The 19,152-nt window shown below is 36.3% G+C and overlaps 2 protein-coding genes and 1 long non-coding RNA gene across 5 annotated transcripts in view; 1 reads left to right on the top strand and 2 right to left on the bottom strand.

Annotated features, from left to right (window-relative positions):
* wdr18 (WD repeat domain 18) overlaps nt 1-1,806 on the bottom strand; it is a 156,020-nt gene extending 154,214 nt beyond the window's left edge. The window contains exon 1 of one of the 2 annotated variants that reach the window (XR_015501907.1): nt 1,575-1,806. Coding sequence is in view for 1 of the 2 variants with exons in the window: in NM_001005206.1 (NP_001005206.1) it covers nt 1,575-1,784 (210 nt within the window). In the remaining variant the exon portion in view is untranslated. 2 annotated transcript variants of the gene reach the window in all.
* LOC147834759 (uncharacterized) overlaps nt 1-19,152 on the top strand; it is a 436,363-nt gene that overhangs the window by 294,735 nt on the left and 122,476 nt on the right. The window lies entirely within an intron of this gene.
* The window catches only part of si:ch211-1a19.3, a 29,046-nt gene continuing 14,130 nt past the window's right edge, over nt 4,237-19,152 (bottom strand). The window contains exons 5-6 of one of the 2 annotated variants that reach the window (XR_015502439.1): nt 7,291-7,797; nt 4,237-6,926 (exon numbers count right to left, since the gene is read on the bottom strand). Coding sequence is in view for 1 of the 2 variants with exons in the window: in XM_087273511.1 (XP_087129637.1) it covers nt 4,768-4,769 (2 nt within the window). In the remaining variant the exon portion in view is untranslated. The remainder of the gene's footprint in view (nt 6,927-7,290; nt 7,798-19,152) is intronic. The other variant, XM_087273511.1, reaches the window with a different exon arrangement.

The following is a 19,152-nucleotide window of genomic DNA, read 5'->3' as shown; positions in this document are numbered from 1 at the left end:
CTGTGCTGCCCACATGGGCCCCTTATGGGCCCCAAAGTAGCATGTTTGCTGGGAAAGCGATCTAAAAAGTTCATATCAATAAGTTTTCTCTTTACACCACCAGGTGGCAGTCTTTGTACTTCCATATCGAGGGTGCAGATTGCATACGTTTTATTAATATGTATAACTTAATTTATTTTATTAATGACTATAACTTTATATATATAGTTAAAAAATATGTACCATTTTCCCAAGTGTATATAACTACTACTGTAAGAAAATATCAGAATTCGGAACATACTTTCTGTATTATCTTTGCTTGAACTAAGCCGATCTAATCCTATTTATATGAATTAAACCTGCTCCGATCAGGTTTGACCTAGCAGAACTGTTGCTATGACAACAACTCTCGGATCAGCTTTGAAGAACGAAACGATCCTGGATCGTGTCAAATCGTCAATATCCAAATCCAGTTAACTGAGTAATCCACGTACGAAGAACGGACCCCAGTATCTCTAGCAGAACATATTTACAATGATGTTTAAATTCTAAAAAAAAAAATCTGTGTTTTTGAAACTAATGAAGACAGCAGAAGTCAATGATTCATTTGAATTATTTAACCTGACATGTTTACTGTTCCAAACTATTTAAAATGTTTTTCAAAATAAAATATATTGTGTTCAAAAGGGAAAGAAGTTTTCTTATATTCTTACCCAGACATTTAAAATGAATATATTTTAAAACAGTAATCACAATACCGCAAAACCGTGATATTTTTATCCAAAGTTATCATACCGTCAGAATCTTATAAAGGCCAATGCCTAGTTGCTTTACCATATTACATCTAAAGGCATCTACATTTACATAAAATATCTACATTTGGAGGTAAAATCTGCATTAAAAACATTTTTAAAAATTAATTATAATTTTTTGATATATTTCAGCAGGATTGCATTTTTCTAGTCATCACTAGCTTTCTACTGTTCATAGTTCTGATGTGCCTGTTTCAGGGATATCAAATTGGAATAATTTGGTTGTTTGGATGTAAAAGCATTCATACAAATAGGTTTGTTCAATAATCAGTTAATTACTTAGTTAATTAATTATGCACACACATACAGCACTATCTCCAATACAAACCAAAGGCTTTTTAAAATATTTTTAGCCACTAATGATAAACCAATTCTAAACTGTTTAAGATATTCAAAAATTAGTCTACCAATTCTATAATTAATCATACATAATAAAAGCATTCTTTGAAACTGCATATTATTAGTATTTCTACTTGTAAAAATGAAAAATAAACATCATTTTTATTTATTTTCAACAATATATATACACTTAAAAAGTAAAAATGTATTTTAATAAGTTGATCCTTAAGTCCAAAAAAAGCAGCCTTTAATCAATCAAGCTATTTTAATAAATTATAACTGTCTAACGTTACGGTTCTATAAAAATAAATGCACGTATAATCACTAAATCAGAACATTTTGCTAGTTATTGCTTAAATTTAATTCTAAACTTAAATATTAGTTTAATATCAATTACATTAATTTTCAATATTAATTAACGTTAGATGCTTCTCCATACGTTACCTTCCTTTGGATCTCCCACACGTTTATGTAGTTCTTGCCGAGTTGAGCTCCTAATATATATTCTCCATTTAGAATCGTTAAAGACCTGGAAGAGGTGTTTCCTCCGCGATAGGATAAGAATTCTGACCCGGTATGTGGGTCATAAACCGCACAGTTAAACAGCTGACCCGCTGAATCTGCAGACAGAACTACTTCCACGGGCGCCGACATGTTGGATACACAAAGCGCGAGTATTTTGGAAAGGAACAAGGGGCGGGTCTTTAAAACGTCATTTCCAATAAAGCGAGGGACTCTGGGTAATGCTGTTTTGGGAAAGTTGTCGCTGTGTTTTGTGAATGTGTGTAAAATTGGGTAAATAAGTCTGTTTTGGAGGTCAAGCATTGCTCTAATAAATGTGCATCTCTTAGTAAACCGAATACATTACATATTTCTGCTGCACCTATTCATTTTGTATTTAAGCTCAGCTGCTTAAAGGCCACAGTTTGGTCCCACAGTTTAGTTCCACAGGCACAGTTTAGTTCCAACCCTGCTTTAACACACTTGTCTGTAGGTTTCAAACGAGCCAGAACTGAAAGCCTCAATTAGTATAAACAGGTGTGATTAACTAAATTGTGCAGAGCTGCCACCCTGGATTAAGATTAAAAAACAAAACAGATCTTACGTATTCTGCAATACTTCCAGGTCATCTATATCTTATCTAGTAAAACATGTGTTTATTACCGGCTATTCTTACAGATGATGACCAAATATTCCACCAAGAAAAAAAAAATGCAAGGGTGTGAAAATTTGACTATCATGATAAATAATTATATTAACATTTAAAAAATAATAATAATTAGAATGACATAAATAAATGATCCAGATTTTTAATGTTGTTTCAGGGAAGTTATCACACACAAAAAAAATAATAATGCATAAATATGTAATCAAATTTACATTAATTAATTATAATTAATTGTATAATTTACATTAACATTAAATCAAACAAATAAATCTCAATAAAAAATAAGTAAATGTATAAATTAATTAAGATTGCTAATGAGTGGAATAAATGTAATTAATAAGTAATAAACTAAATATTGTCCAAATTTTAAATATTACTATTAAAATAAACAATCTTTTTATTATCAAAATAAATAAAGTGCATTATTAAATCAAACAAATAAATATATCAATGTACATAAACACACAACATTGAGTATAAAAAGTGTAATAACTTGACTTTATAGTTTCATACTTGGGAAACACGATCGCTCAGTGGTTAGCACTGTCACCTTACAGCAAGAAGGTTGCTGGTTCGAGTCAAGGCTGTGCCATTTGCCACTTCTGTGTGGAGTTTGCATGTTCTTCCCGTGTTTGCGTGGGTTTCCTCTGGGAGCTCTGGTTTCCCCCACAGTTCAAAGACATGCGCTAAATTGAATAAACTAAATTGGTCAGAGTGTGTGTCTGAATGAGTGTGTTTGGATGTTTCCCAGTATTGGAAGGGCATCTGCTGTGTAAAACATATGCTGGATAAGTTGGCGGGTCATTCCACTGTGGCAATCCCCGATGAATAAAGGGACTAAGCCGGGAAATGATTGAATGAATTATATCAAACTAAAAAAATCTCAATAAGATTAAAAAACAAGTGAATATAACATTAAATACAAGTAAATATAATGTTAATATATAGTAGAACAAATGTAATTAATTAGTAATAAACTAAACATTTTCCAAATTTAAAACATTACTATTCAAATTAACAATCTTGTTTTTATCTGAAATTTGATCAAAATATGAAGTGCATTATTTATTCATACAAATAAATAAATAAATGTACAAGAATTCGCAACATTTATGAGTAGAAAGAAATTTGACTTTATAGTTTTATGCTTTATAACTAAATTATTTAACTTTATACATTCTATAATTTAAATATAAACAAAATATTTTCCAAATAATATTTTAAACCCAAGGGAAGGTCCTTCATGTACGTTTGATCGTATTTGGGGGACTGTGCCTTTGAAAATATTGTTTTTAAGTACTTTTAAGAAAGTTTTCTCAGTAACATAATAAATGGACAAACAACAATATGCTGTCTGTTGTCTAAGCTATAGTTTTATGGTTGACTTTGGAGGTATACTGTGGTGTGCTTTGTTTTTGTTTGTTTGTTTGTTTGTTTGTTTGTTTGTTTGTTTGTTTGTTTGTTTGTTTGTTTGTTTGTTTACTTAACTTATCCAGCACATGTTTTACACAGCGGATGCCCTTCCAGCTGCAACCCATTACTGGGAAACATCCATTCACACTCATATTCACACACATGCACAATGGCCAATTTAAGTTTATTTAATTTATCTGAACGGCATGTCTTTAGACTGTGGGGGAAACCGGAGCACCTGGACAAAAACCCATACGAACACTGGGAGAATATGCAAACTCCAGATGCCAACTGACCCAGCGACCTTCTTGCTGTAAGGAGACAGTGCTAACCACTGAGCCACTGCGCTACCCCTATTTGAAGATATTAAATTTTAAAAATGTATCCTTCTCTGTGTGTCCCTCATTTACCCTTTTGCTTCCACTCTATAGTAAATATGTTCTCTGAACTCTTTCATCAGATCATTGTTAAAAAGGTTTACCTAATGCTGATGGGGAAAATAGGCTGTCTATTATCAAGTCAAAATCAGAGAGTCAACATTGTATCTTTATTCAAAAACATCATTCAATAAGTTCTCATAAATTTCCTAAAAACAAAAAGACAGTGGTAAAACAGTGCGATCAAATTTTGGAAAAGCTCTGAACATTAATATCTCTTTGGCAAATAGGCCTGCTTACTTCAAATAAAAATAAATACATTTCTGAAACTTCTAGACTCTAAAATCTGTTTTACAAAATAATAGGACAAAAAATACTAATGCAAGAATGACCTCCAATGATGTACAGCATACATTTGTTAAATAATTTTTCATTTCTGTCAGATGTCCATGTCGTCAGATCACTTTTACGTGCTCATTACCAAAAGTACTCATTATCATAATTGTTTCCATCAGCGTTTCGTATTTTGTCATCAATTCTGGATCAGCGTTCTCATTCCAAATGTAGATTTAAATGCGCTTCAAGTCCAGGGTTACAAGTGCACCAGAGCGGTGTCCTCAGAACAGTGTTGCACCGATAACATGTACCCAAATACTCCAACATCCAGCCTTCCTCTCGTCTCTGTGAATAAACCAGGGTCTCATCAGTACACAGGATACTTATTCAATATCAGCACAGACACAACAGAGACTGTAATCAGCTTGAATATTTTTAATATGACTCAGATTCTAAGATAGGAAAGCATTGAAAGTAGTACAAAGTGAAAAACTGGATATGCAGAGTGCAGCAAGGAAATGACATACTGTGAGCTTCAAGCACCATTGTTTCCTCATTCTAATGTAAATCCAGTGAGTGCAAAATTCCATGTGTAAAACAAGCTAATCAGAACAAAACTGTTAGACTGTTATGTTGCATACGGGATTAATTATATGCTCAAACCAGGCAGAACATTTTCCCTTATTTATTAAAGGTCCCATGAAATTAAAATAATTTTTTTAGATGTTAGTATGCTCGTTTTTAAGATTTCTAACTTACTACAGTATATATATCTATCTAACTATATATATATATATAAACAATGACAAAATTGTTGTTTATAAGCTTGTAGTTTGTCACTTCCGCCTAAATGAACTTAACAATTTTATTCATGTCACTTCATATTTCAGATTTTCATCAACTCATAGTCAGATAGCAAACGAATGTGGATCAATTTAGGCAGCTATGCGGCACTGGTGGTCTTCCTTCAGCCGTGACAATCTGAATGTGAGCCTGAAGGAACACCACCTGTACATTGGCAAAGGGGAGATTTGAATTCATATATGGGCCATTTAAGGCAAAGATTTGGCACTTATGGCAAATTGTAATCTGAAAGTGAGCCTAATGCAGCCCATGTGGAAGATGATAAATTTGGCCCAAATGAATGAGGACAAATGTAGGCCACAGTTAGCAAAAATCGTTTAAGGATCGTTTAAGGGTAATCTGGGTCTAAACCTAAAGTGGCTCACATGTGTAAGTGCATATTTAAAAATGCATATTTAAAAGCACTTCACGAGACCATCAAGTTTTTCTAAGCTTGTACTACACTTAAAAAAATACCAGGTTGATGTATTTCAACCCAGTTCTGGGTGTTGAACTAACCCAGCTGTTGGGTATTTTTTAATTGAATTATTGTGACCAAATATAACCCAATGTTTGGATTAGTTTGCATTTCTTAAAGTGTATATATGTGGGACTCTTATTTTGAAAATGGGAGAAGCAGGAAGTGTAAACAAGCTATCTATAAAACAAGCAAGATACACTGATTACATATTTGTTCAGTGGCATTACGAAGACTGTTTAACTGTATTTCCTGTTAGTTTAATGTGTATATTGTGTAAATTGCTGTGTATAGACCATTTTAATGTGGTCATGTCATTGGCCCATGAACATTTCCTGCGTGTTATGAAACTATTTCATTACTGTAACAAGAGGCAATTTAATCATAAATTAAAACAGTCATAACATTGTTGTGTCTCTTTTTGGATTCTCGGAAGCTATAAAAAATTCAAAATGTAAAACAGGAAATATGTTGGGACCATTGTTTTTGTTTACATCCCTCAAAATGGTCTATAAATGTTTAATGCATGTTTATGCATCATGTCATATCACTCAACTCTTGCAGTAATTATTCTTGAGTTAAAGAATACCAGTAAACTTTCTAAAACTAATCTGATTATGCAGCAGTTGATAATACCTTCTGTCTGTGTTTTCATATACAGTACATCTCTGTTAGAGTCAGAGATGTAGTCAAAGCAGAGCTCAATAATATTCACAACCATGTTGGCACCAATAACCTAGTGGTTGAGTATGCCAACATACAGCACCATGGTGCTCATGGTGACTAGAGTTCCTTTGCCGATCCTTCTCCTCTCTCTCTCTCTCTCTCTCTCTACTTACCTGTCTGTAACCTCCACTATCCTATCCAAATTAAAGGTAAAAAACCCCTTTAAAATAATGTAAAATAAAAATTATGCATTATTAAAAATAATGCTGTGCCATGCATTTTAGAATTTTTAACATTTGTTTCTCTCGGTGCACACCGGCACCCAAGTTGCCTGTATTTTGCGATGCCCAGCTCCGACTAGAGACACTATTCATATTTCTGCCACACCACAGAGCGCCTTCTGAAAAGTTACATATTAAATAATATTTGAATGTGCATGTCTGGTGTGCGATACTTCCAACTGTCATGTGTGTGCCATGTCGCATCTCTGAGTGTCGAATCCGGTGTGCGATCCACTTAAGCCACATATTACATACTATGTACACCATAAAAAAATCTGTTAATTAATAGTTTCTGTATTTTGTGATTCACAAGTCTTTTCAGTTTATTTACAGTTGTGAATTGCATTATGTGACCTTGATCTCTGCTCTGTCCACTTTTGATGTTGAAAATTCAATTCTACAGTTTAACAAAGGGACTTTTATTGACACGTTATTAGTTTGAAAAAATATATAAGAAATCATATAGAGAGAAATAAGTCTGTGTGTCACCGACTCGGTCCCAGTCATTCCCCTCGCTGGCCAGCAGAGGTCACCATCCCTGGACTTTTAAGCATTACATCATCCATCTATACTGATTGTGCACACCTGAACTGAATACCGTTAACGACCCACGCTCCCTATATAAGCCACACTCAGACACCGGTTCATTGCGAAGTCTTGTTTAGCCCCGGCCAGCATTACTGAGCGGTCTTTCCTGCCTGATCTTCTGTGTATAACCCCGGACTGTTTCTGACTCTGAGTTGCCTTCTGCCTGCCAACGACCCTTGCTTGTTACACGGACTCTGAACCACGCTGCCTGCCCTCGACCCAAGCCTGTCTCAAGGACTCTGAACCACGCCGCCTGCCACTGCTCTATGCCTGGTAAATCACTCTGTGTCTGTCAGCCGCCAGCCCCATGACCATTATTGATTACTGTTGATGTGTGTTCGCACTTTAGTGCGTATTGGATGTTTGTGTTTGACTGTCTAATAAATACTGCAAAATGGATCCCTCTGTGTCAGTCTCCCCGTTACACTGTGAAATAACAGAAAATGTACTGGCAGTTGATTACAAGGCTTTTGTACCTTAATATACAACACAAACCCAGATAAGATATTACTTTAAACTAGATTCTTAAAGTTTGAGAACAAACTTTGAGGCTGGCTTGTGAAAGCCTGACGGTAATAGTTTATTTAGTTTAAACAGTTTTAAAAAGTATGAAAAGATAGATAGATAGATAGATAGATAGATAGATAGATAGATAGATAGATAGATAGATAGATAGATAGATAGAAAGATAGATTAGCATGTTATTAGCATGATTCTAGCGTGAAATAGCATGTTGTTAGCATGATTCTAGCATGACTTAGCATGTTACTAGCATGATTTTAGCATGAATTAGCATGTTGTTAGCATGATTTTAGCATGAATTAGCATGTTACTAGCATGATTCTAGCATGAATTAGCATGTTGTTAGCATGATTCTAGCATGAATAAGCATGTTGTTAGCACGATTCTAGCATGAATAAGCATGTTGTTAGCACGATTCTAGCATGAATTAGCATGTTACTAGCATGATTCTAGCATGAATTAGCATGTAACTAGCATGATTGTAACATGAATTAGTATGTTACTAGCACAAATCTAGCATGAATTACCATGTTACTAGCATGATTCTAGCATGAATTAGCATGTTACTAGCAATATTCTAGCATGAATTAGCATGTTGTTAGCACGATTCTAGCATGAATTAGCATGTTGTTAGCACGATTCTAGCATGTATTAGCATGTTACTAGCATGATTCTAGCATAAATTAGCATGTTGTTAGCATGATTCTAGCATGAATTAGCATGTTGTTAGCATGATTCTAGCATAAATAAGCATGTTGTTAGCACGATTCTAACATGAATTAGCATGGTACTAGCATGATTCTAGCATGAATTAGCATGTAACTAGCATGATTTTAACATGAATTAGCATGTTAATAGCACAATTCTAGCATGAATTACCATGTTACTAGCATGATTCTAGCATGAATTAGCATGTTACTAGCAATATTCTAGCATGAATTAGCATGTTGTTAGCACGATTCTAGCATGAATTAGCATGTTGTTAGCACGATTCTAGCATGTTACTAGCATGATTCTAGCATGATTCTAGCATAAATTAGCATGTTGTTAGCATGATTCTAGCATGAATTAGCATGATACTAGCATGATTCTAGCATGAATTAGCATGTTGTTAGCATGATTCTAGCATGAATTAGCCTGAATTAGCATGTTACTAGCATGATTTTAAAATGAATTAGCATGTTGTTAGCACGATTCTAGCATGAATTAGCATGTTACTAGCATGATTCTAGCATGAATTAGCATGTTACTAGCATGATTTTAGCATGAATTAGCACAATTCTAGCATGAATTAACATGTTGTTAGCATGATTCAAGCATGAATTAGCATGTTGTTAGCATGATTCTAGCATGATTTAGCATGTTACTAGCAAGATTCTAGCATGAATTAGCATGCTACTAGCATGATTCTAGCATGAATTAGCATGTTGTTAGCATGATTCTAACATGAATTAGCATGTTACTAGCATGATTCTAGCATGAATTAGCATGTTGTTAGCATGATTCTAGCATGAATTAGCATTTCACTAGCATGATTCTAGCATGAATTAGCATGTTGTTAGCATGATTCTAGCATGAATTAGCATGTTGTTAGCATGATTCTAGCATGAATTAGCATGTTGTTAGCATGATTCTAGCATGAAATAGCATGTTACTAGCATGATTCTAGCATGAATTAGCATGTTGTTAGCATGATTATAGCATGAATTAGCATGTTACTAGCATGATTCTAGCATGAATTAGCATGTTGTTAGCATGATTCTAGCATGAATTAGCATGTTACTAGCATGATTCTAGCATGAATTAGCATGTTGTTAGCATGATTCTAGCATGAAATAGCATGTTACTAGCATGATTCTAGCATGAATTAGCATGTTGTTAGCATGATTATAGCATGAATTAGCATGTTACTAGCATGATTCTAGCATGAATTAGCATGTTGTTAGCATGATTCTAGCATGAATTAGCATGTTACTAGCATGATTCTAGCATGAATTAGCATGTTGTTAGCACGATGCTAGCCTGAATTAGCATGTTACTAGCATGATTCTAGCATGAATTAGCATGTTGTTAGCACGATGCTAGCATGAATTAGCATGATTCTAGCATGTTACTAGCATGAATCTAGCATGAATTAGCATGTTGTTAGCATGATTCTAGCATGGATTAGCATGTTACTAGCATGATTTTAGCATAAATTAGCATGATTCTAGCATGACTTAGCATGTTGTTAGCATGATTCTAGCATGAATTAGCATGTGACCAGCATGATTCTAGCATGAATTAGCATGTAACTAGCATGATTCTAGCATGAATTAGCATGTTGTTAGCATGATGGATAGATAGATAGATAGATAGATAGATAGATAGATAGATAGATAGATAGATAGATAGATAGATAGATAGATAGATAGATAGATAGATAGATAGATAGGTAGAGGTAGATAGATAGATAGATAGATAGATAGATAGATAGATAGATAGATAGATAGATAGATAGGTAGAGGTAGATAGATAGATAGATAGATAGATAGATAGATAGATAGATAGATAGATAGATAGATAGATAGATAGATAGATAGATAGATAGATAGGTAGAGGTAGAGGTAGATAGATAGATAGATAGATAGGTAGATATAGATAGATAGATAGATAGATAGATAGATAGATAGATAGATAGATAGATAGATAGATAGATAGATAGATAGATAGATAGATAGATAGATAGATAGATAGATAGATAGATAGATAGAGACAGACAGACAGACAGACAGACAGACAGACAGACAGACAGACAGACAGACAGATAGACAGATAGATAGATAGATAGATAGATAGATAGATAGATAGATAGATAGATAGATAGATAGATAGATAGATAGGTAGAGGTAGATAGATAGATAGATAGATAGATAGATAGATAGATAGATAGATAGATAGGTAGAGGTAGATAGATAGATAGATAGATAGATAGATAGATAGATAGATAGATAGATAGATAGATAGATAGATAGATGGTGTAAGAGCATGAGTCAAACAAGCCAACCCCCGCCTCTCTACGATGTTCTGATGCTGAGATATAGCTGGTGTTATATCGTTGCTAGGTTAGTCTGTTTTGTTGCTATGGAGTTGATTGACAGCTTAGACTAATGATGTATCAAAGCTTCTTCCAAGTATGAACAGTTAAAAACAACCCCCATGTCTCTATCACACTGCAGCATGACGATATCAATCTGAACCTCTTTAATTGCAGTCTATTGGACAGTTGCTAGGGTGCAGTGTCTGGTTGTTAGGGTGTGGCTAGAAAGTTAAAAGGCCATCGGTGATTGGCTGCTGGCTAGACTGAGTTAAATGAGCCTAGCCAGTAGTCTGTAGGACAGTCTGATGCAGAGTTATGAGCTCACAAAGTTTGATCCCATGTAAAGTCAATGAGAGTCTTTTGCAATGGAAGTCTATGGGACGGTTTCTAGGGTCCAAAAGTGGTTGCTAGGGCGTGGCCAGAAAGTTTAAAGGTGATCAGTCATTGGCAGTTTGATAGTCTGAGTTAAATGAGCCCAGTTAGAAGTCTGTGTGACATTCTGATGCGGAGTTATGAGGTCACAAAGTTTGATCCAATGTTACGTCTATGGGATTTTTCCGACGGTCCCGGGACGTTTTTCGGAAAACCGAAAGTCGGATCAGTTGGAAAGGATATAGCAACTCGAGTCAGAATAGTTCGGAGGTCTGACCCGAGTTTGATGGTCATAGCTTCAAAGGCCTAGGACGAGATAGAGTTTAATTTTTAGTCTCAGAAGAAGAAAATATAATAACTAGATTCTTAAAGTTTGAGAACAAACTTTGAGGCTGGCTTGTGAAAGCCTGACGGTAATAGTTTATTTAGTTTAAACAGTTTTAAAAAGTATGAAAAGATAGATAGATAGATAGATAGATAGATAGATAGATAGATAGATAGATAGATAGATAGATAGATAGATAGATAGATGTTGTTAGCATGATTCTAGCATGAATTAGCATAATGTTAGCATGATTCTAGCATGAATTAGCATGTTGTTAGCATGATTCTAGCATGAATTAGCATGTTGTTAGCATGATTCTAGCATGAATTAGCATGTTACTAGCATGATTCTAGTATGAATTAGCATGTTACTAGCACGATTCTAGCATGAATTAACATGTTACTAGCATGATTCTAGCATGAATTAGCATGTACCTAGCATGATTTTAACATGAATTAGCATGTTACTAGCATGATTTTAGCATGAATTAGCACGATTCTAGCATGAGATAGCATGTTGTTAGCATGATTCTAGCATGAATTAGCATGTTACTAGCATGATTCTAGCATGAACTGTCATGTTACTAGCATGATTCTAGCATGAATTAGCATGTTACTAGCATGATTCTAGCATGAATTAGCATGTTGTTAGAACTATTCTAGCATGAATTAGCATTTGACTAGCATGATTCTAGCATGAATTAGCATGTGACTAGCATGATTCTAGCATGAATTAGCATGTTGTTAGCATGATTCTAGCATGAATTAGCATGTTGTTAGCATGATTCTATCATAAACTAGATTCTTAAAGTTTGAGAACAAACTTTGAGGCTGGCTTGTGAAAGCCTGACGGTAATAGTTTATTTAAACAGTTTTAAAAAGTATGAAAAGATAGATAGATAGATAGATAGATAGATAGATAGATAGATAGATAGATAGATAGATAGATAGATAGATAGATAGATAGATAGATGTTGTTAGCATGATTCTAGCATGAATTAGCATAATGTTAGCATGATTCTAGCATGAATTAGCATATTGTTAGCATGATTCTAGCATGAATTAGCATGTTGTTAGCATGATTCTAGCATGAATTAGCATAATGTTAGCATGATTCTAGCATGAATTAGCATGTTGTTAGCATGATTCTAGCATGAATTAGCATGTTGTTAGCATGATTCTAGCGAGATTTAGCATGTTGTTAGCATGATTCTAGCATGATTTAGCATGTTGTTAGCATAATTCTAGCATGAATTAGCATGTTACTAGCATGATTCAAGTATGAATTAGCATGTTACTAGCATGATTCTTGCATGATATAGCATGTTACTAGCATGATTCTAGCATGAATTAGCATGTACCTAGCATGATTTTAACATGAATTAGCATGTTACTAGCATGATTTTAGCATAAATTAGCACAATTCTAGCATGAATTAGCAGGTTGTTAGCATGATTCTAGCATAAATTAGCATGTTACTAGCATGATTCTAGCATGAATTATCATGTTGTTAGCATGATTCTAGCATGAATTAGTATGTTACTAGCATGATTCTAGCATGAATTAGCATGTTACTGACATGATTCTAGCATAAATTAGCATGTTGTTAGCACGATTCTAGCATGAATTAGCATTTGACTAGCATGATTCTAGCATGAATTAGCGTGTGACTAGCATGATTCTAGCATGAATTAGCATGTTGTTAGCATGATTCTAGCATGAATTAGCATGTTACTAGCATGATTCTAGCATGAATTAGCATGTTGTTAGCATGATTCTAACATGAATTAGCATGCTACTAGCATGATTCTAACATGAATTAGCATGTTGTTAGCATGATTCTAGCATGAATTAGCATGTGACTAGCATGATTCTAGCATGAATTAGCATGTTGTTAGCATGATTCTAGTATGAATTAGCATGTGACTGGCATGATTCTAGCATGAATTAGCATGTGACTAGCATGATTCTAGCATAAAATAGCATGTAACTAGCATGATTCTAGCATGAATTAGCATGTGACTAGCATGATTCTAGCATGAATTAGCATGTAACTAGCATGATTCTAGCATGAATTAGCATGTTGTTAGCATGATGGATAGATAGATAGAGGTAGATAGATAGATAGATAGATAGATAGATAGATAGATAGATAGATAGATAGATAGATAGATAGATAGATAGATAGATAGATAGATAGATAGATAGTTAGAGATAGATAGATAGATAGATAGATAGATAGATAGATAGATAGATAGATAGATAGATAGATAGATAGTTAGAGATAGATAGATAGATAGATAGATAGATAGATAGATAGATAGATAGATAGATAGATAGATAGATAGATAGATAGATAGATAGTTAGAGATAGATAGATAGATAGATAGATAGATAGATAGATAGATAGATAGATAGATAGATAGATAGATAGATAGGTAGAGGTAGATAGATAGATAGATAGATAGATAGATAGATAGATAGATAGATAGATAGATAGATAGTGTGCGAGCATGAGTCAAACAAGCCAACCCCCGCCTCTCTACGATGTTCTGATGCTGAGATATAGCTGCTATTATATCGTTGCTAGGTTAGTCTGTTTTGTTGCTATGGAGTTGATTGACAGCTTAGACTGATGATGTATCAAAGCTTCTTGCCCGTATGAACAGTTAAACACAACCCCCATGTCTCTATCACACTGCAGCATGACAATATCAGTCTGAACCTCTTTAATTGCAGTCTATGGGACAGTTGCTAGGGTGCAGTATCTGGTTGTTAGGGTGTGGCTAGAAAGTTAAAAGGCCATCAGTGATTGGCTGCTGGCTAGACTGAGTTAAATGAGCTCAATCATTAGTCTGTAGGACAGTCTGATGCAGAGTTATGGGTTCACAAAGTTTGATCCCATGTAAAGTCAATGAGAGTATTTTGCAATGGAAGTCTATGGGACGGTTTCTAGGGTCCAAAAGTGGTTGCTAGGGCGTGGCCAGAAAGTTTAAAGGTGGTCAGTCATTGGCAGTTTGATAGTCTGAGTTAAATGAGCCCAGTTAGAAGTCTGTGTGACATTCTGATGCGGAGTTATGAGGTCACAAAGTTTGATCCAATGTTATGTCTATGGGATTTTTCCGACGGTCCCGGGACGTTTTTCGGAAAACCGAAAGTCGGATCAGTCGGAAAGGATATAGCAACTCGAGTCAGAATAGTTCGGAGGTCTGACCCGAGTTTGATGGTCATAGCTTGAAAGGCCTAGGACGAGATAGAGTTTAATTTTTAGTCTCAGAAGAAGAATAATAATATTAATAACTAGACAGTAAAGTTCGTCGAGACAAACTTTGAGGCTGGCTTGACAAAGCCTGTTGGTAATAGTTTATTTAGTTTAAAAACAGTTTGAAAAAGTATAAGTAGCATGTTATTAGCATGATTCTAGCATGAATTAGCATGATTCTAGCATGGATTAGCATGTTATTAGCATGAGTGTAGTACAAATTAACATTTTATTAGCATGATTCTAGTATAAATTAGCATGTTATTAGCATGCTTCTAGCATGAATTAGCATGTTACTAGCATGATTCTAGAATAAATTAGCATGTCACTAGCATGATTCTAGTATGAATTAGCATGCTACTAGCATGATTCTAACATGAATTAGCATGTTACTAGCATGATTCTAGCATGAATTAGCATGTTACTAGTATGATTCTAGCATGAATTAGCATGTTACTAGCATAATTCTAGCATGCATTAGCATGTTACTAGCATGATTCTAGTATGAATTAGCCTGTTACTAGCATGATTCTAGTATGAATTAGCAGGTTATTAGCATGATTCTAGCATGAATTAGCATGATTCTAGTATGAATTAGCATGTTACTAGAATGATTCTAGCATGAATTAGCATGTTACTCGCATGATTCTAGCATGAATTAGCATGTTATTAACATGATTATAGTATGAATTAGCATGTTACTAGCATGAATCTAGCGTGAATTAGCCTGTTATTAGCATGATTCTAGCATGCATTAGCATGTTACTAGCATGATTCTAGTATGAATTAGCATGTTATTAGCATGATTCTAGTTTGAATTAGCATGTTATTAGCATGATTGTAGTATGAATTAGCATGTTACTAGCATGATACTAGTATGAATTAGCATGTCACATAGCATGCTTAGGTGGTTGCTAGGGTATTCTGAGTGGTTGCAAAGTCGTTGCTAGGCAGTTGCTAGGGTGTCCTGAGTGGTTGCTAGGTGGCTGCTAAGATGTTGCTAGGGTGTTGCTAGGTGGTTACTATGGTGTTCTGAGTGGTTGCTAGGTTGTTGCTAGGCAGTTGCTAGGGTGCTCTGATTGGTTGCTAGGTGGTTGCTAAGGTCTTGCTAGGTGGTTGCTAGGGTGTTCTGAGTGGTTGCTAAGGTGTTGCTAGGCGGTTGCTAGGGTGTTCTAAGTGGTTGCTAGGTTGTTGCTAAGGTGTTGCTAGGCGGTTGCTAGGGTGTTCTGAGTGGTTGCTAGGTGGTTGCTAAGGTGTTGCTAGGTGGTTGCTAAGGAGTCCTAAGTGGTTGCTAGGTGGTTGCTAAGGTGTTGCTAGGTGGTTGCTAGGGTGTTCTGAGTGGTTGCTAGGGCGTTGCTAGGCGGTTGCTAGGGTGTCCTGAGTGGTTGCTAGGTGGTTGCTAAGGTGTTGCTAGGTGGTTGCTAGGGTGTCCTGAGTGGTTGCTTGGTGGTTGCTAAGGTCTTGCTAGGTGGTTGCTAGGGTGTTCTGAGTGGTTGCTAAGGTGTTGCTAGGCGGTTGCTAGGGTGTTCTAAGTGGTTGCTAGGTTGTTGCTAAGGTGTTGCTAGGCGGTTGCTAGGGTGTTCTGAGTGGTTGCTAGGTGGTTGCTAAGGTGTTGCTAGGTGGTTGCTAAGGAGTCCTAAGTGGTTGCTAGGTGGTTGCTAAGGTGTTGCTAGGTGGTTGCTAGGGTGTTCTGAGTGGTTGCTAGGGCGTTGCTAGGCGGTTGCTAGGGTGTCCTGAGTGGTTGCTAGGTGGTTGCTAAGGTGTTGCTAGGTGGTTGCTAGGGTGTCCTGAGTGGTTGCTTGGTGGTTGTTAAGGCGTTGCTAGGCGGTTGCTAGGGTGTTCTGACTGGTTGCTAGGTGGTTGCTAAGGTGTTGCTAGGCGGTTGATAAGGTGTCCCAAGTGGTTGCTAGGTGGTTGCTAAGGTGTTGCTATGTGGTTGCTAGGGTATTCTGAGTGGTTGCTAAGGCGTTGCTAGGCGGTTGCTAGGGTGTCCTGAGTGGTCGCTAGGCCCTTACTAAGGCATTACTAGGCCGTTGCTAGGTGGTTGCTAGGCGGTTGCTAGGGTAATTTGGGTGGTTGCTAGGCAGTTGCTAGGGTACCCTGGTTGGTTACTAGGCAAGCCTTACATACATGCTTGATAAAACATTTATACTTAGTAAGCATTTCTAGCAAGTTACAGTACTTGGCTAGTCAATATTAGCATGTAGCTAATCACTGCTAGCATGTGTAGCATTTAGAAAGTTCCGTTTGCTAGCATGAGTCAAACGAGCCAATCTCCAAGTCTCTACGATGTTCTGATGCTGAGATATAGCTGTTGATGAATGGTTGCTAGGGTACTCTGTTTTGTTGCTATGGGCGAGGTTACAGAGTGCACTTGAATGTGGTTGGCTGTCTAAGTCAAATGAACCAACCCCCATGTCTCTATGACACTGCTATGCAAAGATATGCATCTTGGCCTATTTTAATGGAAGTCTATGGAATCAATTTGGGGGCGTGGCTTATGAGCTTCATTATCATATTGAGATGCTCATTGGTTGTCTGAGTCAGATGAGCCATCCCCCAAGTCAATAGGACACTGCTAAGCAAAGATATGCATGTAGGCCAGTTATTAACATGAGTCTAGTATGAATTAGCATGTTACTAGCATGATTCTTGTACAAATTAGCATGTCATTAGCATGTTTCCAGTATGAGTTAGCATGTCATTAGCATGATTAGCATATGAGTAGCATGTTGCTAGCATGATTGGCATGTCATTAGCATGTTAGAATTATAAGCATTCGATAGCACACCTAATTACATTCTATAGGACAGTTGCTAGGGTGCAGTATGTGGTAGTTAGGGGTGTGGCTAGAAAGTTAAAAGGCCATCAGTGATTGGCTGCTGGCTAGACTGAGTTAAATGAGCTCAGCCATTAGTCTCTATGACAGTCTGATGCAGAGTTATGAGCTCACAAAGTTTGATCCCATGTTAAGTCAATGAGAGTCTTTTGAATGGAAGTCTACGGGACAGTTGCTAGGGTGCAGTATGTGGTAGTTAGGGGAGTGGCTAGAAAGTTAAAAGCTCATCAGTTATTGGCAGTTTGGTAGTCTGAGTTAAATGAGCTCAGCCATTAGTCTCTATGACAGTCTGATGTAGAGTTATGAGCTCACAAAGTTTGATCCCATGTTAAGTCAATGAGAGTCTTTTGAATGGAAGTCTACGGGACAGTTGCTAGGGTGCAGTATGTGGTAGTTAGGGGAGTGGCTAGAAAGTTAAAAGCTCATCAGTTATTGGCTGCTGGCTAGACTGAGTTAAATGAGCTCAGCCATTAGTCTCTATGACAGTCTGATGCAGAGTTATGAGCTCATAAAGTTTGATCCCATGTAAAGTCAATGAGAGTTTTTTGTAATGGAAGTCTACGGGACAGTTGCTAGGGTGCAGTATGTGGTAGTTAGGGGTGTGGCTAGAAAGTTAAAAGCTCATCAGTTATTGGCAGTTTGGTAGTCTGAGTTAAATGAGCTCAGCCATTAGTCTCTATGACAGTCTGATGTAGAGTTATGAGCTCACAAAGTTTGATCCCATGTTAAGTCAATGAGAGTCTTTTGAATGGAAGTCTACGGGACAGTTGCTAGGGTGCAGTATGTGGTAGTTAGGGGAGTGGCTAGAAAGTTAAAAGCTCATCAGTTATTGGCAGTTTGGTAGTCGGAGTTAAATGAGCTCAGCCATTAGTCTGTATGACAGTCTGATGCAGAGTTATGAGCTCATAAAGTTTGATCCCATGTTAAGTCAATGAGAGTCTTTTGAATAGAAGTCTATGGGACAGTTACTAGGGTCCAAAAGTGGTTGCTAGGGCGTGGCTAGAAAGTTTAAAGGTGATCAGTCATTGGCAGTTTGATAGTCTGAGTTAAATGAGCCCAGTTAGAAGTCTGTGCGACAGTCTGACGCAGAGTTATGAGCTCACAAAGTTTGATCCAATGTTAAGCCTATGGGATTTTTCCGACAGTCCCGGGACGTTTTTCGGAAAACCGAAAGTCGGATAAGTTTGAGGAGATATAGCAACACGAGTCAGAATAGTTTGGAGGTCTGGAGCAAGTTTGGTGGTAATAGCTCAAAAGCTCTAGGAGGAGATAGAGTTAGAAATTTAGTCTCAGAAGATTAATAAAAAAAAAAAAAAATAATAATAAGTTTAAATAGCATTTCAGTAGTCTGGCTTTGACAAGCCAGCCTAATAAGCATGCCGTTAGCATGATTCTAGCATGAATTAGCATGTTACTAGCATGATTCTAGCATGAATTAGCATGTTGTTAGCATGATTCTAGCATGAATTAGCAT

The sequence above is a fragment of the Danio rerio genome, chromosome 11 (genome assembly GCF_052040795.2).
Source record: "Danio rerio strain M-AB ecotype USA chromosome 11, GRCz13ab, whole genome shotgun sequence".
NCBI classification, from domain to species: domain Eukaryota; kingdom Metazoa; phylum Chordata; class Actinopteri; order Cypriniformes; family Danionidae; genus Danio; species Danio rerio.
Note: the sequence above shows the minus strand (reverse complement) of the source record. Positions and strands in the feature narration are given on the sequence as shown.